This window comes from Lolium perenne, chromosome 2 (genome assembly GCF_019359855.2).
Source record: "Lolium perenne isolate Kyuss_39 chromosome 2, Kyuss_2.0, whole genome shotgun sequence".
In the NCBI taxonomy this organism is placed as follows: domain Eukaryota; kingdom Viridiplantae; phylum Streptophyta; class Magnoliopsida; order Poales; family Poaceae; genus Lolium; species Lolium perenne.
The window spans coordinates 200,058,138-200,080,946 of NC_067245.2; the positions used below are offsets into that span (position 1 = coordinate 200,058,138).

A 22,809-nucleotide genomic window follows, 5' to 3' on the forward strand; every position below is an offset into this window, starting at 1 on the left:
AAACACAACACGACACGAACAAAACTCATCCTCAAACACTCTATCCGGTGCCGTTTAGGAGATGCGCGATCTCATCTCTTGCAGCTTATATTTCCGATACACTGATTTAGATAAGCACTACACTAACATACATGGCTCGACCAGTCCAATCCATTGTGTCTTTGTTCTCGGGACGAGCTCAGGTCCAAGCTCCAAATTCCAACACGACATGGCATGGCAGATTGTCAGTAGGCTGCATAGGTGCATACGCTACGGTTACGCCGCTAGTCTAGCAGGAGCGGGCTAGACGCCGTGTACCCGCCGGCCCTCTCCCGGATCCCCGCCGGGATCTCGGCTCGGAGCACCTGAACCCTGAACACGACGCTCTCGCCGTCAGCCGTCTCCAGCTCGAACACACACCCGTCGCCGAGCCTCAGCGCGTTGTCCAGCGCGAAACTCTTCCATCCTGCATCAAGCCGCTGGATGAGCCGCCCGCCGGTGAACCGCATCTCCCAGGACCGGCCCTGCCACATCAGGGTCGCCGGCGTCGACTTCGATGGGAGGAACGACGCCAACGACCTTGGAACCACCTGAACAGACCGACATGCAAGAAAACCAGATAGGCAAATGTCAGGACAAACTAAACAGTCAAGTACAAACTGAAATTACAAATCTGCAACCAGAACGAAAATTTAGTGGTACAAGGGAACTTCAGTGACGCATCGACTTAAGTTGTAGTGACAAATCTTTTTTTTTTAATTCAGAACGAAGTGACTCCTTCCTGGACAGCAAGTTCAGAGTAAACTAGCTACTGAATCAGATCTATGCCAACACCGAGGCCTAGCTGTGATTTTATAGCGTCGTTTTACCACTTGAAATGGGGCCTGAACATGTGACTTGCATAGCACACATGCGAAGTACGGCTTCCCTGAAAGAGGGACGATCCTGCAGGGCTGCGTCTTCTCCGTCTCCACCCGCGCCTTCCCCGACTGCAGATCAGGATCATCAGGACGACCTGCAGAAATGCCCCCCGTGGAGCTGGCCACTCCGTGATCCTTAGAGCCTGCATGCATCGCAAGAGCAGGCCATCGATCCATGCTGGTTTTCTCAAGGAGCATTTGCAGTTGCAGGTAGCTGAAGGGGGATAAACGAAGGCAGATATCTTTGATCGAAGGGATTACCTGCGATGCCGCGTGATTCCTTGGAGTAATCGTGGCTCGGATTGAGGGGAGGAGTGATCGCGGTACTGGAATCGGGTGGCATCGGCTCTGCCTGAAGATCGATACAGCATGCAGAAATCAGACCACAGTAACAGATAAGGCAAGTACCAGGGCAGATGCTTTCCTGGTTTGGGATTGAAGAAGAACTGAAGAAGGCCAAGTGGATCTTGCAAGGAGAGATGGAGAGGGTGGGCAGTACAGGGATTGGATTATGTGGTGGATGCTTACCATTGCTGGATTTGGAGAGGGCGACGGGATGGAAGAGAGGAGGAGAAGCCAAAAGCCTGTCACACGGCACAATGGCACCTCCGTTGCTCCGTATGACTTCTGGGATACAGCTGAAGCAAGTATGATACCACACGAATGGCACCTCCGAGTGAAAACTCAGCTCCGACTTGAGTCGGTGCCGGCTTTGGCGGCGTCCCTGGATGTCGTGCCCCTCCTTGGAGGCATCGCCGTAGGGCTCCTACCTCCCTTGCCACGAAGGTTTCATGCTCTTCAGGTGAAAACCCAAGTTCCTGCCTCGACCGGAGCGGGCGATGGCGTCGGTCTCCATCGCTTCCTCCTTGGAGACGTCGTCTTGGAGAGCACGACCTTGTTGGGCAGCGGATGCTTCGTTTGCCGTCCAATGTCATCGTGCCAGCAGGGTTTGAGGATGTCGAGGCGGCAGCCTCGAACAGGATGTGGTGCACCGGGGCGGCGGCCTCGGAGGGCAGTGCAGCTGCAACTATATGGTGTGTGGTTGTGGCTTGTCACGGCTTGGGTGGCAATCTTGGCCGCGAGGGCGGCAGGGTAGTCGGCTCGTACTGATGCGTCCTAGAGGGGACGGTCGGTTTGTATGTCGGGGCGGCGGCCCCGGATGATGGCGTGATGTCCGTGGTCTGCGAGCGGCATGCTCTGTGCAGCTTGGGCTGTGGGTTGCCGAGTCGTGCGGCGTCGTGGCTCCGAGTGCGATCGGCGGTATGTCGGGATGGCGGTCCCGGAAGGTGGTGTTGGTGGTCTCTGCGCCGGGTGTGGTGGGTTAGTTGGATGTTGGGGCAGCGGCCCCGAGAGCTTGACAGTGTTGAGGACTTCGACATTGTGTCGCGAGGGTGAAAGGATCGTATGCCGCACCTAGAGGGGGGTGAATAGGTGCTAACCAATTTTTAGTTCTTTTTCAATTTAGTCTTGACACAAAGGTAAATTCTCTAGATATGCAACTAAGTGAATTTACCAATATGACAAGGTTAACTACTAAGCAAGATATAGCTACGCAATATATATGAGATAGAATAGGATAGAGGTAACCGAGAGTGGAGCACGCGGAGACACGGAGATGATTCACGTAGTTCCCTTCCTTTGCAAGAAGGTACGTCTACGTTTGGAGGAGTGTGGTTGCTACGAAAGCCAAACCAACAGCCACGAAGGCTTCACTCGGATCTCCTGTGAGAAACGCCACGAAGGCCTAGCCCACTTCCACTAAGGGATTTCCTCGAGGAGGAAACCGGGCATTTACAAGGTTCTTGGGGCACACATCCACAACCAAATTGGAGGCTCCCAAATCTGTAACAACACAACAATCAACAACAAAACATCAACAACAATCAACTAGGGATCCAAAGAGGAACACTAGCAAGAGAGCCCTCAAGCATATGAGGGTGAAATGTAAATCGCTTCGGTGAGGATGTAGATCGGTGTCTTCTCCTTCGAATCTCCAAAAATCAAGAGCTTTGGTTGGGTGAGGGAGGAGATCTTGCAAATCTTGAGTTCTTGAGGTGGCTCTAATGGTGGTGAGGCTTGGCAGAATTTTTCCAATGATTGAGCAAGGAGGAAGGAAGAAGAAGGGGGGTATAAATACCCCCTGCCAAAATCCAGCCGTTGGTGACTTTCGAGGGCCGGATAATCCGGCCTGAGTTGGGGCCGGTTAATCCCCCCCCCCCCCCCCCCCAGAAAATCTGGCCCTGGAGAAAAATCGGCCAAAAATCCGGCTTGATGCTACGGAAGTACTGAGCCGCGTCGCCTCTGGTCCTTAGCCAAAATTTGGGGGCCGGATATTTTGCAAATATCCGGACCGGATTATCCGATCCAAAATGTCCGGCCTGGAGAATTTCCGGTCAAAAATCCGGCCAAATGTCCGGGGCAGTACTGAGCCGAAATGTCTTGAGTCCTTAGACAAAATTTGGGGGCCAGATATTTTGCAAATATCCGGCCCGGATTATCCGGCCTGGTGATCCTGTTACAGCTTCCTTTTGGCTCGTTTTTCCACACAAGTCACTCATATACATGTATCTATATAATCCTTGCACCACTTCATCAAACATTAGTGTATCACATACATTGAGATCAAACACACAAAACATATTGTGAGAGATGTTCTTTCAATCTCCCCCTTTTTGGTGTTTGATGACAATATACGGATTTGCAAGAAAATCACTATAGAGAGCAAGCATGTTGGCAAAACATAGAGGCACTCCCCCTACATGTGTGCATATAAGTAATTTGCATTTGAATACAAATACACAACATATAGGTGCGAGGTGCCTCAACACAAGTGGTATCCAACATGAGCTCAAACAAGAGACATAGAAATATATGAAGTTGAGACAAGGTGATAGAAATCATACCCATATGGAGATATATAATACCGGATATATAACATCACACACCATATAATAAACCTTGATCTCAACATATAGAAATCTGAAAACCTTAACAATGTCTCACAACCACACAACACATAGTTTTGAACAAACAAACCAACAAGTCAAATAGTTCAAATAAACGACATAAAGGAGGACACAAGCAATAAAAGAATGATAAACGCATATGCTTGTGCCCTAACCATGCAAATCCCCGAGAGAAGACCTAATAGAACACTTATCCCCCTTTGGCATCGAGACGCTAAAAAGGGGAAAAGCGCGATGCTACTCGCCCCATGGAGATCACTCGGATTCCTCTTCGGATTGGTACTCATCTTCGGTGTCAGCGGCAGGAGGAGAGTCACGAGTGAAGACGGCCTGCTGAATGCACTGCTCAAGATCATTCCAAGGAACCTGAGAAGAGTGCCACCCACTGTAACCTGGGTGAACTGAAGGCTGAGGCGGAGGTCCTTGCTCACCACTGAGCTTGTGAAGAATGACCGCCTAAGTATGCTGAATCTCAGAATGCTGACGGTTGGCCTCAAAGTTCTCCTTGTGGATCTCAATGTTCATGCAAAGAATATTGCGCCGGATTATAGGCAATCTTGATGGCACTTTAATTGTCACATAATAGAGGCACTTTGTCACAAATGACACCGTATTCCTTTAAAGTTTGCCTCATCCATAACAATTGAGTGCATCCACTTGCGGCGGCAACATATTCGGCTTCGGCGGTGGAGAGAGATATACAATTTTGCTTCTTAGAAGACCAACACACCAAGGACCTACCAAGGAATTGGCAAGCCCAGGAAGTTGATTTCCTATCATCCTTGTCTCCCGCCCAATCCGCATCGGTGTATCCATTGAGAATAAAGCTTGAGCCTTTAGGGTACCAAATACCATATCTTGGGGTATCAACTAAGTATCGAAAGATTCTTTTGAGAGCCAACATGTGACTCTCCTTAGGAGAAGATTGATACCTTGCACACACACCAACACTCAACACTATGTCCGGTCTAGATGCACAAAGGTAAAGCAAGGATCCAATCATGGAGCGATATACCTTTTGATCCACCTCTTTACCATTGGGATCAAGTGCAAGATGACATTTGGTAACCATAGGAGTGGCCACACCCTTCATCTCGGTCATCTTGAACCTCTTGAGCATGTCTTGGAGATATTTTGCTTGATTGATGAAGGTCCCTTCTCTCAATTGCTTGATCTCAAAACTAAGAAAGAACTTCATCTCTCCCATCATAGACATCTCAAACCTATCGGTCATAATCTTTGAAAATTCATCATTGAAAGCTTTGTTAGTAGAGCGAAAGATAATATCATCAACATATAATTGGCAAACGAAAAGCTCCCCATTGACCATCTTCGTAAAAAGAGTGGGATCGATTAGCCCAACATCAAATCCACGGTCTATCAACAATTCCTTAAGGTGCTCGTACCAAGCTCTAGGAGCTTGTTTGAGACCATAAAGTGCTTTATCAAGCTTATAGACATGGTTAGGAAAGTTGAGATCCTCAAACCCCGGGGGTTGCTTAACATAAACCTCTTCATGCAAAGGACCATTAAGAAATGCACTTTTCACATCCATTTGTTGTAACTTAAAGTTATGATGCGATGCATAAGCAAGAAGGATACGGATGGACTCAAGGCAAGCCACGGGAGCATAAGTTTCTCCAAAGTCAATTCCTTCAACTTGAGAGAAACCTTGGGCCACCAATCTTGCCTTGTTCCTCACAACATTTCCAAACTCATCTTACTTGTTCTTGAAAATCCATTTAGTGCCTATAACATTGCGGCACCCCTTTGGCTTCTCTACTAAGGTCCACACTTTGTTGCGCTTGAAGTTGTTGAGTTCATCCTGCATAGCTTCCAACCAATCCGAATCTTCAAGGGCTTCAAATACTTTCTTGGGTTCCACTAAGGAGATATAAGCATGATGATTGCTAAAGCTAGCCAATTTCCTTCTTGTGGAAACACTTGCACTTAAATCACCAAGGACCTTGTCATGTGTGTGTTCATGAATTTCAAGGTTCCTTTCTCTTCTTGCTAGACGATGGGTGATACATCTCAAACGTATCTATAATTTCTTATGTTCCATGCTAGTTTTATGACAATACTCACATGTTTTATATACACTTTATATCATTATTATGCATTTTCCAGCACTAACCTATTAACAAGATGCCGAAGCGCCGCTTTTCATTGCTGTTTTTGGTTTCAGAAATCCTACACAGGAAATATTCTCGGAATTGGACGAAACAAAAGCCCACGGTCTTATTTTCCACGGAGCCTTCCAGAAGTCTGAAGAGGAGACGAAGAGGAACCAAGGTGGCCCCACGCCACCTGGCGGCGCGGCCAAGAGGGGGGGGGGGCGCCGCCCTAGGGTGTGGGCCCCTCGAGCGCCTCCCGACTCTGCCCCTTCGCCTATTTATTCTCTCCGTCGCGAAAACCCTATTACCGAGAGCCACGATACGAGAAAAGTTCCAGAGACGTCGCCGCCGCCAATCCCATCTCGGGGGATTCAGGAGATCGCCTCCGGCACCCTGCCGGAGAGGGGAATCATCACCTGGAGGACTCTACATCACCATGATCGCCTCCGGACTGATGCGTGAGTAGTTCATCCTTGGACTATGGGTCCATAGCAGTAGCTAGATGGTTGTCTTCTCCTCTTGTGCTATCATGTTTAGATCTTGTGAGCTGCCTATCATGATCAAGATCATCTATTTGTAATGCTACATGTTGTGTTTGTTGGGATCCGATGAATATGGAATACTATGTCAAGTTGATTATTGATCTATCATATATGTGTTGTTTATGATCTTGCATGCTCTCCGTTGCTAGTAGAGGCTCTGGCCAAGTTGATACTTGTGACTCCAAGAGGGAGTATTTATGCTCGATAGTGGGTTCATGCCTCCATTGAATCTGGGACAGTGACAGAAAGTTCTAAGGTTATGGATGTGTTGTTGCCACTAGGGATAAAACAACAATGCTTTGTCTAAGGATACTTGTATTGTTTACATTACGCACAGTACTTAATGCAATTGTCTGTTGTTTGCAACTTAATACTGGAAGGGGTGCGGATGCTAACCCGAAGGTGGACATTTTAGGCATAGATGCATGCTGGATAGCGGTCTATGTTCTTTGTTGTAATGCCCTAAGTAAATCTCATATTAGTCATCATGATATGTATGTGCATTGTTATGCCCTCTCTATTTTTCAATTGCCCAACTGTAATTTGTTCACCCAACATGCTATTTCTTATTGGAGAGACACCACTAGTGAACTGTGGACCCCGGTCCATTCTTTTACATCTGAATACAATCTACTGCAATCATTGTTCTCTGCTGTTCTTTGCAAACAAACATCATTCTCCACACCATACGTTTAATCCTTTGTTTACAGCAAGCCGGTGAGATTGACAACCTCACTGTTAAGTTGGGGCAAAGTATTTTGATTGTGTTGTGTAGGTTCCATGTTGGCGCCGGAATCCTTGGTGTTGCGCCGCACTACACTCCTCCACCAAGAACCTTCACGTGGCCTTCATCTCCTACTGGTTCGATAACCTTGGTTTCTTTCTGAGGGAAAACTTACTGCTGTGCGCATCACACCTTCCTCTTGGGGTTCCCAACGGACGTGTGCATCACGCGCCATCAAGACTGTTTTCTGGTACCGTAGCCGGGGAACTGAAGAAAAGTTACACCACAAAGATTTCTAACTCCCACGTCAACTGCACGCCAGCAACTGTTTTTTGGCGCCGTTGCCGGGGAGATCAAGACACGCTGCAAGGGGAGTCTCCCACATCCAATCTCTTTACTTTGTTTATTATCTTGCTTTACTTTATGTTATTTTCTGTTTTGTTTGCTTTCTTTATATCAAAAACACAAAAAATTAGTTACTTGTTTTACTTTACTTAATTTAGTTTGCTTTACTTATTTTTACTACTGCTAAAATGAATACTCCTGAGAACACTAAGTTGTGTGACTTCACTAGCACAAATAATAATGATTTCATATGCACACCTATTGCTCCACCTGCTGCTACAGCAGAATTTTATGAAATTAAACCTGCTTTACCAAATCTTGTTATGAGAGAGCAATTTTTTGGTGTTAGCACTGATGATGCTGCTGCCCATCTTAATAATTTTGTTGAACTTTGTGAAATGCAAAAGTATAAGGATGTAGATGGGGACATTATAAAATTGAAATTGTTTCCTTTCTCCTTAAGAGGAAGAGCTAAAGATTGGTTGCTATCTTTGCCTAAGAATAGTATTGATTCATGGACTAAATGTAAAGATGCTTTCATTGGTAGATATTATCCTCCTGCTAAAACTATATCTTTGAGAAGTAGCATAATGAATTTTAAACAATTGGATAATGAACATGTTGCCCAAGCATGGGAAAGAATGAAATCTTTGGTAAAGAATTGCCCTACCCATGGACTGACTACTTGGATGATCATCCAAACCTTTTATGCAGGACTGAATTTTTCTTCGAGGAACCTATTGGATTCAGCTGCTGGAGGTACTTTTATGTCCATCACTTTGGGTGCCGCAACAAAGCTTCTTGATGATATGATGATCAATTACTCTGAATGGCACACTGAAAGGGCTCCACAAGGTAAGAAGGTAAATTATGTTGAAGAAACCTCCTCCTTGAGTGATAAGATTGATGTTATTATGTCTATGCTTGTTAATGGTAGATCTCATGTTGATCCTAATAATGTTCCTTTAGCTTCATTGGTTGCTCAAGAAGAGCATGTTGATGTGAACTTCATTAAAAATAGTAATTTCAACAACAATGCTTATAGGAATAATTTTGGTAACAACTATAGGCCATATCCTTCTAATAATAGTAATGGTTATAGTAATTCTTATGGTAATTCTTACAACAATAATATGAGTGTACCATCTGGTCTTGAAGTCATGCTTAAAGAATTTATTATTACACAAACTGCTTTTAACAAATCTGTTGAGGAAAAGCTTGGTAAAATTGATGTTCTTGCTTCTAAGGTTGATACTCTTGCTGTTGATGTTGATCTTTTAAAATTGAAAGTTATGCCTAATGAAACTAAAGATATTAAGTCATTTGCTACAGCAAAGGCTATCCAAGTTCGAACTAATGAAAATATTAGATTGATGGCTGAATTGCATGCTAGGTGGGAAAGAGAAGAAAAACTTGCTAAAGAGAATAATGTAGCTAAAGTTTGGACTATTACCACCACTAGTAATGTTAATGCTTCACATGTTGCTAAACCCCCTTCTATCAATGGTAAAATAATTGGTGTTGGCAATGTTTCTACTCCTAATGCAAAGCATGCAAAATTGCCTGAAACTGCTGAAAATATTTGTGATAAAAGTGCTGAAATTTTTCAGAATATTGGGGACAATGATCCCATTGCTTTAGATCATAATGGTTTAGATTTTGATAATTGTCATATCTCTGAAGTTATTAAGTTCTTACAAAAACTTGCTAGAAGTCCTAATGCTAGTGCTATAAACTTGGTCTTTACAAAACATATTACAAATGCTCTCATAAAAGCTAGAGAAGAGAAATTAAAACTTGAAACTTCTATTCCTAGGAAGTTGGAAGATGGTTGGGAGCCTATCATTAAAATGAAGCTCAATGATTTTGATTGTAATGCTTTATGTGATCTTGGTGCAAGTATTTCTTTTATGCCTAAGAAACTCTATGATATGCTTAACTTGCCACCATTGAAAAATTGTTATTTGGATGTTAATCTTGCTGATAATTCTATAAAGAAACCTTTGGGGAGGATTGATAATGTTCACATTACGGTTAACAATAACCTTGTCCCCGTTGATTTTGTTGTCTTGGATATTGAATGCAATGCATCTTGTCCTATTATTTTGGGAAGACCCTTTCTTCGAACTGTTGGTGCTATTATAAATATGAAGGAAGGAATATTAAATATCAATTGCCTCTTAAGAAAGGTATGGAACACTTCCCTATAAAGAGAATGAAGTTACCTTTTGATTCTATTATTAGAACAAATTATGATGTTGATGCTTCATCTCTTGATAATACTTGATTTACACTTTCTGCGCCTAGCTGAAAGGCGTTAAAGAAAAGCGCTTATGGGAGACAACCCATTATTTTACTTCTGCAATTTTTGTTTTATATTTGATTCTTGGAAGTTGTTACTACTGTAGCAACCTCTTCTTATCTTTACTTTATTGCATTGGTGTGCCAAGTAAAGTCTTTGATAGTAAGGTTGATACTAGATTTGGATTTCTGCGCAGATACAGATTTCTGGCTGTCACGAATTTGAGTAGATCTCACTGTAGGAAACTCAGAAAAATCTGCGAAAAATCATGAGTAATCATCAGATATGTACGCAACTTTCATTCAATTTGAGCTTCTTCATCTGAGCACGTTAAGTGCCTTTAAAAAATTCGTGTTTACGGACTTTTCTGTTTTGACAGATTCTGCCTTTTATTTCACATTGCCTCCTTTACTGTGTTTGAATGGATTTCTTTGCTCCATTAACTTTCAGTAGCCTTGGGTAATGTCCAGAAGTGTTAGGAATGATTGTGTCCTCTCTGAACATGTAAATTTTTGATTATGCACTAACCCTCTAATGAGATTGTTTTGAGTTTGGTGTGGAGGAAGTTTTCAAGGGTCAAGAGAGGAGGATGATACAATATGATCAAGAAGAGTGAAAAGTCTAATCTTGGGGATGCCCCCGTGGTTCATCCCTGCATATTTCAAGAAGACACAAGCATCTAAGCTTGGGGATGCCCAAGGCATCCCCTTCTTCATCGACAACTTATCAGGTCACCTCTAGTGAACCTATATTTTTATTCCGTCACATCTTTTGTGCTTTACTTGGAGCGTCTGTATGTTTTTATTTTTGTTTGTGTTTGAATAAATTCGGATCCTAGCATTCCTTGTGTGAGAGAAAGACACGCTCCGCTGTTTTATATGAACACTGGTGTTCTTAGCTTTACTTTTAATGTTCATGGCGAAGGCTTAAAACCGCTTCGTTCATTGTTATTTGGTTGGAAACAGAAAATGCTTCATGTGGTAATTGGTATATGGTCTTAAATAATTTGATACTTGGCAATTGTTTTGAGCTCTCAAATAGATCATGTTTAAGCTCTTGCATCATGTAGTTTGCTCCTATTAGTGGAGAACTATCGTAGAGCTTGTTGAAATTTGGTTTGCATGATTGGTCTCTCTAAAAGTCTAGATATTTTCTGGTAAAAGTGTTTGAACAACAAGGAAGACAGTGTAGAGTCTTATAATGCTTGCAATATGTTCTTATGTAAGTTTTGCTGCACCGGTTCATACTTGTGTTTGCTTCAAACAACCTTGCTAGCCAAAGCCTTGTATTGAGAGGGAATGCTTCTCGTGCATCCAAAACCTTAAGCCAAAACCTATGCCATTTGTGTCCACCATAACTACCTACTATGTAGTATTTCTCTGCCATTCCAAAGTAAATTTCTTGCGTGCTACCTTTAAAATTTCATTCCTTGTCTTTGCAATATATAGCTCATGGGAAAATAGCTTAAAAACTATTGTGGTAAAAAATATGTCGCTTACGTATCTTATTTCTTATAAGTTGCTTGTTGAGCGGTAACCATGTTTCTGGGGACGCCATCAACTATTACACTTTTGTTGAATATCATGTGAGTTGTTATGCATGTTCGTCTTTCTGAAGTAAGGGTGATTTGTCATGATTAAATGGTTTGAGTATGCATATTGTTAGAGAAGAACATTGGGCCACCAACCAAAGCCATGTATCATGGTGGAAGTTTCAGTTTGGACATTAATCCTCAATCTCTTATGAGAATATTATCTGTTGTTGAATGTTTTAAGCATTAAAGAGGAGTCCATTATCTGTTTTCTATGTTGTCCCGGTATGGATGTCCTCGAGTTGAGATCTATCAAAAACGAGAAATCAAATGCGATCTATCTCCTTGGACCTTTGTACAGGCGGCATAGAGGTACCCCTTTGTGACACTTGGTTGAAACATATGTAATGCAATGATAATCCATGGAAATTCAAGCTAATTAGGACAAGGTGCGAGCACTATTGGTATTCTATGCATGAGGCTTGCAACTTATAGGATGCTTTATGCATAACACATATGAATTATTACTACCGTTGACAAAATTGTTTCCATGTTTTCAAAATAAAAAGCTCTAGCACAAAGAGTAATCTCTGCTTCCCTCTGCGAAGGGCCTTTCTTTTACTTTATGTTGAGTCAGTTTACCTACTTATTTCCATCTTAGAAGCAAACACGTGTGCCAACTGTGTGCATTGATTCCTACATACTTGCTTATTTGCATTCATCATATTACATTGTGTTGACAATTATCCATGAGATATACATGTTGAAGTTGAAAGCAACTGCTGAAACTTATATCTTCTTTTATATTACTTCAAAACCTTCTATAAAGAATTTATTGCTTTATGAGTTAACTCTTATGCAAGACTTATTGATGCTTGTCTTGAAAGTACTATTCATGAAAAGTCTTTGCTATATGATTCAGTTGTTTAGTCATTATCTTTACCATTGCTTTGAATCACTTCATTCATCTCATATGCTTTACAATAGTATTGATCAAGATTATGATAGTAGCATGTCACTTCAGAAATTATCCTTGTTATCGTTTACCTACTCGAGGGCGAGTAGGAACTAAGCTTGGGGATGCTTGATACGTCTCAAACGTATCTATATTTTCTTATGTTCCATGCTAGTTTTATGACAATACTCACATGTTTTATATACACTTTATATCATTATTATGCATTTTCCGGCACTAACCTATTAACAAGATGTGAAGCGCCAGTTCCTGTTTTCTGCTGTTTTTGGTTTCAGAAATCCTACACAGGAAATATTCTCGGAATTGGACGAAACAAAAGCCCACGGTCTTATTTTCCACGGAGCCTTCCAGAAGTCCGAAGAGGAGACGAAGAGGATCCAAGGTGGCCCCACACCACATGGCGGCGCGACCAAGAGGGGGGGCACGCCGCCCTAGGGTGTGGGTCCCTCGAGCGCCTCCCGACTCTGCCCCTTCACCTATTTATTCTCTCCGTCGCGAAAACCCTATTACCAAGAGCAACGATACGAGAGAAGTTCCAGAGACGCCGCCGCCGCCAATCCCATCTCGGGGGATTCAGGAGATCGCCTCCGGCACCCTACCGGTGAGGGGCATCATCACCCGGAGGACTCTACATCACCATGATCGCCTCTGGACTGATGCGTGAGTAGTTCATCCTTGGACTATGGGTCCATAGAAGTAGCTATATGGTTGTCTTCTCCTCTTGTGCTATCATGTTTAGATCTTGTGAGCTACCTATCATGATCAAGATCATCTATTTATAATGCTACATGTTGTGTTTGTTGGGATCCGATGAATATGGAATACTATGTCAAGTTGATTATCGATCTATCATATATGTGTTGTTTATGATCTTGCATGCTCTCCGTTGCTAGTAGAGGCTCTGGCCAAGTTGATACTTGTGACTCCAAGAGGGAGTATTTATGCTCGATAGTGGGTTCATGCCTTCATTGAATCTGGGACAGTGACATAAAGTTCTAAGGTTATGGATGTGCTGTTGCCACTAGGGATAAAACAACAATGCTTTGTCTAAGGATATTTGTATTGTTTACATTACGCACAGTACTTAATGCAATTGTCTATTGTTTGCAACTTAATACTGGAAGGGGTGCGGATGCTAACCCGAAGGTGGACTTTTTAGGCATAGATGCATGCTGGATAGCGGTCTATGTTCTTTGTCGTAATGCCCTAAGTAAATCTCATATTAGTCATCATGATATGTATGTGAATTGTTATGCCCTCTCTATTTGTCAATTGCCCAACTGTAATTTGTTCACCCAACATGCTATTTCTTATTGGAGAGACACCACTAGTGAACTGTGGACCCCGGTCCATTCTTTTACATCTGAATACAATCTACTGCAATCATTGTTCTCTGCTGTTCTTTGTAAACAAACATCATTCTCCACACCATACGTTTAATCCTTTGTTTACAGCAAGCCGGTGAGATTGACAACCTCATTGTTAAGTTTGGGCAAAGTATTTTGATTGTGTTGTGCAGGTTCCACGTTGGCGCCGGAATCCCTAGTGTTGCGCCGCACTACACTCCTCCACCAACAACCTTCACATGGCCTTCATCTCCTACTGGTTCGATAACCTTGGTTTCTTTCTGAGGGAAAACTTACCGCTGTGCGCATCACACCTTCCTCTTGGGGTTCCCAACGGACGTGTGCATCACGGGCCATCAACGGGCCTCGATCTCCTCCTTGGTTCTTCTTGGCCTTGGAGGTATCACTTGATCAACATGATCATTTGGGTCCCCGTCTTGACCTTCAACTTGAGCTTCCTCAAATTCTTGAGATTTCTCAACTTCATGTGCTTGATCTTGGACATTATGAGGTGAATGACACAAATTGAATGGATCCTCATTGGGGCCATCATGAATGCTTGGTTGATCTTATCCTTGATCTTGCACACAAGAGGGAGGGTCTTGTTCTTGTTCTTGGGTTGGTTCATCATTAGCTTCACAAGATGGGGTTTGTTGATGTTGAGAAGATGAGGGCTCCACCGTGGTAGAGCATAGTCCTTCCCGAGACGCCACACCGTGTCCCTCGATGCGGCGGAAAAATCCCACACCCATTCTTACTATGGAATCTTGAGGTATTTCATCACCTGCACACACATCAACTTGCCCCACTTGGGAGCCATCATTTTCTTTGAACTTCACACTACAAGATTCAATGATAATCTTGGAAGATATATCAAAGACTCTATAAGTGTGAGATTCGGCACCGTAACCAACAAATATACCCTCCAAAGCTTTAGGAGCAAATTTAGATAAACAAACTCCTTTGATTTTATAGAAACACTTACAACCGAACACCTTGAAGTATGAGATATTAGGCTTGTTGCCGGTGAGAATTTCATATGGAGTCTTGTTCAAGCCCTTGCGGAGATAGAGCCGGTTAGAAGAATGACAAGCAGTGGAGATAGCTTCGGCCCAAAAATTATAGCGGGATTTGTATTCCGCCATCATAGACCTTGCCATATCCAGGAGAGTCCGGTTCTTCCTCTCCGCAACCCAAAAATTATAGCGGAATATTGATGTCTTATCCCCTCATCACTAAGAAAATCATTGAGTGTGTAGTTCTTGAACTCGGAGCCGTTGTCACTTCTTATTGCCATAATGAGGACATTTTGTTGGCGTTGCACCTCGGTAGCAAAGTCAATGAAGATTTGTTGAGTCTCATATTTCTTCTTGAGAAAGTAGACCCAAGTATATCTTGAATAGTCATCAACAATCACCAAGCAATATTTCTTCGCACCAAGACTTGCATGAGAGGTAGGACCAAAGAGATCCACATGAAGGAGCTCCAAGATCCTCTTGGAAGAGATAATAGTCTTGCTTGGGTGCGGAGAGTCATGCATTTTGCCTTCAACATAAACCCTACAAACACAATATTTGGCAAAAGACACATTTTCCATTAGTCCCAGAATATGGTTCCCCTTGTGAAGACTTTGCAAAGTTCTCATGTTGACATGGGCCAAGTGGTGATGCCACAACCAACCCACATCCGCCTTTCCGAATAGGCACATCGCACTTGTCGTGGTGGTCCCCGAAAAGTCCACCACATACAAGTTGTGTTCGCGATACCCAACGAAAGCGACTTTTAGAGTCTTGCTCCACAAGAGGACCACAATATCATTATCAATAAAGACGGCGAAACCCATCTTGCTAAGGGCGGAAACTGAAAGTAAATTGTAACCAAGGTTTTTGACAAGCATGACATCCACAAGAGTAATGTTGTGTGCAACCACAACCTTGCCAAAACCCAATACCTCGGATGTAGAATTATCGCCAAAGGAGACGGTGATATTATTTATATTGGGCCTCAACTCCTTGACGAGGTTCTTGCCGCCGGTCATATGACTTGTACATCCACTACCAAGTACCCATTTTGAACCTCCGGTGGCATAGTCCTACATGAGATCAATTCTTGGATTTAGGTACCCATTTTTCAATGGGTCCTCTTTTGTTAGCAACAAGGGTCTTTGGGACCCAAATAGACCAAACAACATAACCGTCATAAGGACCAACATACTTTGCATAAACATCACCATAATAATCTTTAAATAAAACATAGTGAGGATTATCAATTCCCGCATCATCATTATTAATGATATTGGCCTTAGGGGCTTCATCATTAGTGATAACCTTCTTTTGTGCGGGCTTGGTCTTTTGCTTGTTTGCCTTCTTTGCCTTGTCATTAAAACCAAGGCTCTCCTTCCCATTGTTTGACCTTTTCTTACTCAAAAGATCATCCAAGGAAAGTTTACTTTGGGGAGAGGAGGCCTTAGCCAATTCATCCTTCAACCTAGCATTTTCCTCAATAATATTTGCATAATCACATGAAGGAGTAGAGGTACTAGGTATGTCATATGATGCAAGCCTAATTTGAAGTTGCTCATTAGACTTGGAGAGGAGAGAGTATTCACTCTTCAAGGCTTTGTGAGCCTTGTCTAGTTCATCTAGATCCTTCACAAGTTTCTCATGATCAACACCAAATTTGGCCTTTTCCTTTATAAAAACTTTAGTCTTAGCTCTAGCAAGATCTCTAGCTTTAGTGAGCTTGTTAATTTTATCTTGAGGCTCTTCAAGATTTTCTAGCCTCTCTTCAAGAGAAGCTATGGTTTCTTGACTTCCCTCAAGAGCATTTTTAAGAGCATGTATTTCAAGAGAGTCTTCTCTCTCTATTTGACATTTTTACTCAAGAGTATCATTTAGTTGTGCTAGACGAATCATGAGATTGGAAACATGCTTTCTAGTGTCACCTTGTAGGTTAAGAATGAACTCATCAAAATCTAGCATTTCTTGTTTCACTTTTAGACTAGCAAGATCAACCCCTAGATCATTTGAAATGTTAGGCATAGAGGGGTTAGGAGATGATACCTCGGAAGATTTAGCCATGAGGCAACTTTCTTCCTCCACGTGAATGACCTCATTGGGGGATTCACTTTGTGATGAAGAGTTAGTGGAGAGGGAGGCAAGAGCAACCAATCCATTTGAGGTTGCATCTTCTTCATCATCAACATCATCATCACCGGAGGTATATTCTTCTTGAGTTGATAGCACAATAGATGTGTCCAAGGTGGACCTTGTCATGAAGCAATGTGCATTCTTGATATGAGGATTCTAATTGGGGGATTCAATGAGAGATGAAGAGGGAATGTTGGTAGTGACAATGGCGGCCACTTCCTTTGAGCTTTCTTCTTCATCATCATCACTAGAACTTTCAACTTCATCGGAAGAATATTCTTCCTTAGTCACTAGCACAATCCTTGAGGGCCTCTTGCCCTTCTTGCTCTTGTTATATAATTTCTTGTTGGGGGCCTTTGAATCTTTGCCCTTTGAGTCTTTTCTCTTGTCCTTGGGAATGAGCCTTCCACCATTAGTTTCCCTATGCTCATAGGGGCATTGAGCGATGAAATGGCGATTGTCACCACAATTGTAGCAAGATCTTGTTTTTGGGCCCGAGCTTGTGAATCCACTTGAGTTGTTTCTCTTGATGTTGTCTTCCTTGGCCTTGGACGGGTCAACCCAAAAGGATTTTGCATGGAATGCCATGTGATCATTGTAGTGGAGTTGCAAGTCTTCCGGATAGGACATACTCCAAGATGTCCTATATGGTTCTTGAGGGTTCACTTCTTCTACGGAATTGACCGTCAAGGCAAGATTGTTCCCTCTTGTCATTCCAATGGCACGATTGCGAGAATCATGAGAGTTTTTCTCGAGCACCTTGAGAGCTTGCATCTCGTGCACCCTTTGTTGAGAGGTGAGAGAGGAAAAGCATTCTCTCCCAACAAGAGTCTTGACGTCAATGGGTGATACGTCTCCAACGTATCGATAATTTCTTATGTTCCATGCTACTTTATTGATGATACCTACATGTTTTATACATACTTTATGTCATATTCATGCATTTTCCGGCACTAACCTATTAACAAGATGCCGAAGAGCCAGTTGCTGTTTTCTGCTGTTTTTGGTTTCAGAAATCCTAGTAAGGAAATATTCTCGGAATTGGACAAAATCAACGCCCAGGATCTTATATTTCCACGAAGCTTCCAGAACACCGGGGGAGATACGAAGTGCGGCGACGAGGCGACGCCACACTAGGGCGGCGCGGCCCAGGCCCTGGCCGTGCCGGCCTACTGTGTGGGCCCCTCGTGGCGCCCCCTGACCTACCCTTCCGCCTACTTAAGCCTTCGTCGATAATAGTTCCAGTACCGAGAGCCACGATACGGAAAACCTTCCAGAGACGCCGCCGCCTCCAATCCCATCTCGGGGGATTCAGGAGATCACCTCCGGCACCCTACCGGAGAGGGGAATCATCTCCCGGAGGACTCTTCACCGCCATGGTCACCTCCGGAGTGATGTGTGAGTAGTTCACCCCTGGACTATGGGTCCATAGCAGTAGCTAGATGGTCGTCTTCTCCTAATTGTGCTATCATTGTTGGATCTTGTGAGCAGCCTAACATGATCAAGATCATCTATCGGTAATGCTATATGTTGCGTTTGTTGGGATCCGATGAATAATGAATGCTATGTTATGTTGATTATCAATCTATCATCTATGTGTTGTTTATGATCTTGCATGCTCTCCATTGCTAGTAGAGGCTCTGGCCAAGTTTTTGCTTGTAACTCCAAGAGGGAGTATTTATGCTCGATAGTGGGTTCATGCCTCCATTAAATCTGGGACAGTGACAGAAAGTTCTAAGGTTGTGGATGTGCTGTTGCCACTAGGGATAAAACATCAATGCTATGTCTAAGGATATATTTATTGATACATTACGCACCATACTTAATGCAATTGTCTGTTGTTTGCAACTTAATACTGGAGGGGGTTCGGATGATAACCTGAAGGTGGACTTTTTAGGCATAGATGCATGCTGGATAGCGGTCTATGTACTTTGTCGTAATGCCCAATTAAATCTCACACTACTCATCATAACATGTATGTGCATGGTCATGCCCTCTTTATTTGTCAATTGCCCAACTGTAATTTGTTCACCCAACATGCTTATTCTTATCAGAGAGACACCACTAGTGAACTGTGGACCCCGGTCCATTCTTTTACATCGAATACAATCTACTGCAATACTCGTTCTACTGTTCTCTGCAAACATCATCATCCACACTATACATCTAATCCTTTGTTACAGCAAGCCGGTGAGATTGACAACCTCACTGTTACGTTGGGACAAAGTACTTTGGTTGTGTTGTGCAGGTTCCACGTTGGCGCCGGAATCCCTGGTGTTGCGCCACACTACACTCCGCCGCCATCAACCTTCAACGTGTTTCTTGGCTCCTACTGGTTCGATAAACCTTGGTTTCTTACTGAGGGAAAACTTGCCGCTGTACGCATCACACCTTCCTCTTGGGGTTCCCAACGGGCACGTCAACTGCGCGCCAGCATCAAGATTTTCTGGCGCCGTTGCCGGGGACGTGAAGAAAACTACACCACAGAGATCTCTACTCCCTCGTCAACTACACGCCAGTCAAGATTTTCTGGCGCCGTTGCCGGGGAGATCAAGACACGCTGCAAGGGGAGTCTCCACTTCCAATTTCTTTACTTTGTTTTTTGTCTTGCTTTACTTTATTTGCTACTTTGTTTGCTGCATTATATCAAAACACAAAAAAATTAGTTGCTAGCTTTACTTTATTTACTATCTTGTTTGCAATCTCCATATTAAAAACACAAAAAATTAGTTACTTGCATTTACTTTATCTAGTTTGCTTTATTTACTGTTGCTAAAATGGGTACTCCTGAAAATACTAAGTTGTGTGACTTCATAACCACGAATAATAATGATTTCTTATGCACACCTATTGCTCCACCTGCTACTACAGCAGAATTCTTTGAAATTAAACCTGCTTTACTGAATCTTGTTATGAGAGAGCAATTTTCTGGTGTTAGTTCTGATGATGCTGCTGCCCATCTCAATAATTTTGTTGAACTATGTGAAATGCAAAAGTATAAGGATGTAGATGGTGACATTATAAAATTAAAATTGTTTCCTTTCTCATTAAGAGGAAGAGCTAAAGATTGATTGCTATCTCTGCCTAAGAATAGTATTGATTCATGGACTAAATGCAAGGATGCTTTTATTGGTAGATATTATCCTCCTGCTAATATTATATCTTTGAGAAGTAGCATAATGAATTTTAAACAATTGGATAATGAGCATGTTGCCCAAGCATGGGAAAGAATGAAATCTTTGGTTAAAAATTGCCCAACCCATGGACTGACTACTTGGATGATCATCCAAACCTTTTGTGCAGGACTGCATTTTTCTTCGCGGAACCTATTGGATTCAGCTGCTGGAGGTACCTTTATGTCCATCACTCTAGGCGACGCAATAAAGCTTCTTGATAATATGATGATTAATTACTCTGAATGGCACACGGAAAGAGCTCCACAAGGTAAGAAGGTAAATTCTGTCGAAGAAACCTCCTCCTTGAGTGATAAGATTGATGCTATTATGTCTATGCTTGTGAATGGTAGGACTAATGTTGATCCTAATAATGTTCCGTTAGCTTCATTGGTTGCCCAAGAAGAACATGTTGATGTGAACTTCATTAAAAATAATAATTTCAACAACAATGCTTATCGGAACAATTCTAGTAACAACTATAGGCCATATCCTTATAATAATGGTAACGTTTATGGTAATTCTTATGAGAATTCTTACGACAATAATAGGAATACACCCCCTGGACTTGAAGCCATGCTTAAAGAATTTATTGGTACACAAACTGCTTTTAACAAATCTGTTGAAGAAAAGTTTGGGAAAATTGATATACTTGCTTCTAAAGTCGATAGTCTTGCTGCTGATGTTGATCTTTTGAAATCGAAAGTTATGCCTAATGAAAATAAAGATATTAAGTCATTTTCTACAGCAAACGCCATCCAAGTTAGAATTAATGAGAATATAAGATTGATGGCCGAATTGCGTGCTAGGTGGGAGAAAGAAGAAAATGCTAAAGATAACAATGTAGCTAAGGTTTGGACTATTACCACCACTAGTAATGCTAATGCTTCACATGTTGCTGCACCTCCTACTATCAATGGTAAAATAATTGGTGTTGGCAATGTTTCCACTTCTAATGCAAAGCGTGAAAAACTGCCTGAAACTGCTAAAACTGCTGAAACTGCCTGTGATAAAACTGCTGAATTTTTTTCTAATGTTGGGGATAATGATCCCATTGCTTTAGATCATAATGGTTTAGATTTTGATGATTGTCACATCTCTGAAGTTATAAAGTTCTTACAAAAACTTTCTAAAAGTCCTAATGCTAGTGCTATAACTTCGGCCTTTACAAAACATATTACGAATGCTCTCATAAAAGCTAGAGAAGAGAAACTAAAACTTGAAACTTCTATTCCTAGGAAGTTAGAGGATGGTTGGGAGCCCATCATTAAGATGAAGGTCAATGACTTTGATTGTAATTCTTTATGTGATCTTGGTGCAAGTATTTCCGTTATGCCTAAGAAAATCTATAATATGCTTGACTTGCCACCATTGAAAAATTGTTATTTGGATGTTAATCTTGCTGATAATTCTACAAAGAAACCTTTGGGGGGTTGATAATGTTCGCATTACGGTTAACAATAACCTTGTCCCCGTTGATTTTGTTGTCTTGGATATTGAATGCAATGCATCTTGTCCCATTATATTGGGAAGACCTTTTCTTCGAACTGTTGGTGCTATTGTTGATATGAAGGAAGGTAATATTAAATATCAATTTTCTCTCAAGAAAGGTACGAAACACTTCCCTAGAAAGATAATGAAGTTACCTATTGATTCTATCATTAGAACAAATTATGATGTTGATGCTTCGTCTCTTGATAATACTTGATTCACACTTTCTGCGCCTAGCTGAAAGGCGTTAAAGAAAAGCGCTTATGAGAGACAACCCATGATTTTACTACAGCACTTTTGTTTTATATTTGAGTCTTGGAAGTTGTTACTACTGTAGCAACCTCGCCTTATCTTAATTTTTTTGCATTGTTGTGCCAAGTAAAGTCTTTGATAGTATGGTTCATACTAGATTTGGATTACTGCGCAGAAACAGATTTCTTGCTGTCACGAATCTGGGTTGATTTCTCTGTAGGTAACTCAGAAAATTCTACCAATTTATGTGAGTGATCCTAAGATATGTACGCAACTTTCATTCAATTTGAGCATTTTCATTTGAGCAAGTCTGGTGCCTCTTAGAAATTCGTCTTTACGGACTGTTCTGTTTTGACAGATTCTGCTTTTTATTTCACATTGCCTGTTTTGCTATGCTTGATGGATTTCTTTGTTCCATTAACTTTCAGTAGCTTTGTGCAATGTCCAGAAGTGTTAAGAATGATTATGTCACCTCTGAACATGTGAATTTTGATTATGCACTAACCCTCTAATGAATTGTTTTGAGTTTGGTGTGGAGGAAGTTTTCAAGGATCAAGAGAGGAGGATGATACAATATGATCGAGGAGAGTGAAAGCTCTAAGTTTGGTGATGCCCCGGTGGTTCATCCCTGCATATTTCAAGAAGAATCAAGCATCTAAGCTTGGGGATGCCCAAGGCATCCCCTTCTTCATCGACAACATTATCAGGTTCCTCTAGTGAAACTATATTTTTATTCCGTCACATCTTATGTACTTTTCTTGGAGCGTCTGTTTGTTTTTTGTTTTGTTTTGTTTGAATAAAGTTGGATCCTAGCATTCATTGTGTGGGAGAGAGACACGCTCCGCTGTTGCATATGGACAAATATGTCCTTGGCTTTACTCATAATGTTCATGGCGAAGGTTAAACTGCTTCGTTAATTGTTATATGGTTGGAAAGGGAAATGCTACATGTGGTAATTGGTAGAATGTCTTGAATAATTTGATACTTGGCAATTGT

The 22,809-nt window shown here is 42.2% G+C and overlaps 1 protein-coding gene across 1 annotated transcript; it reads right to left on the reverse strand.

The window, feature by feature from the left end:
- Positions 1-1,562, reverse strand: LOC127334368 (B3 domain-containing protein Os04g0386900). Its single transcript, XM_051360811.2, has 4 exons — positions 1,428-1,562; positions 1,161-1,251; positions 849-1,042; positions 1-569 (listed from the first exon to the last, which is right to left on the reverse strand). The coding sequence occupies exons 1-4, from the start codon at positions 1,428-1,430 to the stop codon at positions 264-266; spliced, it is 594 nt and encodes a 197-aa protein (XP_051216771.1). The 5' UTR covers positions 1,431-1,562; the 3' UTR covers positions 1-263.
- Positions 1,563-22,809: the final 21,247 nt, after the last annotated feature.

Excerpts from the sequence above, each read along its gene's own strand:
- LOC127334368 (XM_051360811.2), bottom strand. Across the intron at positions 1,043-1,160 it reads GGAATCACGCGGCATCGCAG|GCTCTAAGGATCACGGAGTG; the intron begins GTAATCCCTTCG and ends CGATGCATGCAG. Across the intron at positions 570-848 it reads TTCAGGCCCCATTTCAAGTG|GTGGTTCCAAGGTCGTTGGC; the intron begins GTAAAACGACGC and ends CGGTCTGTTCAG.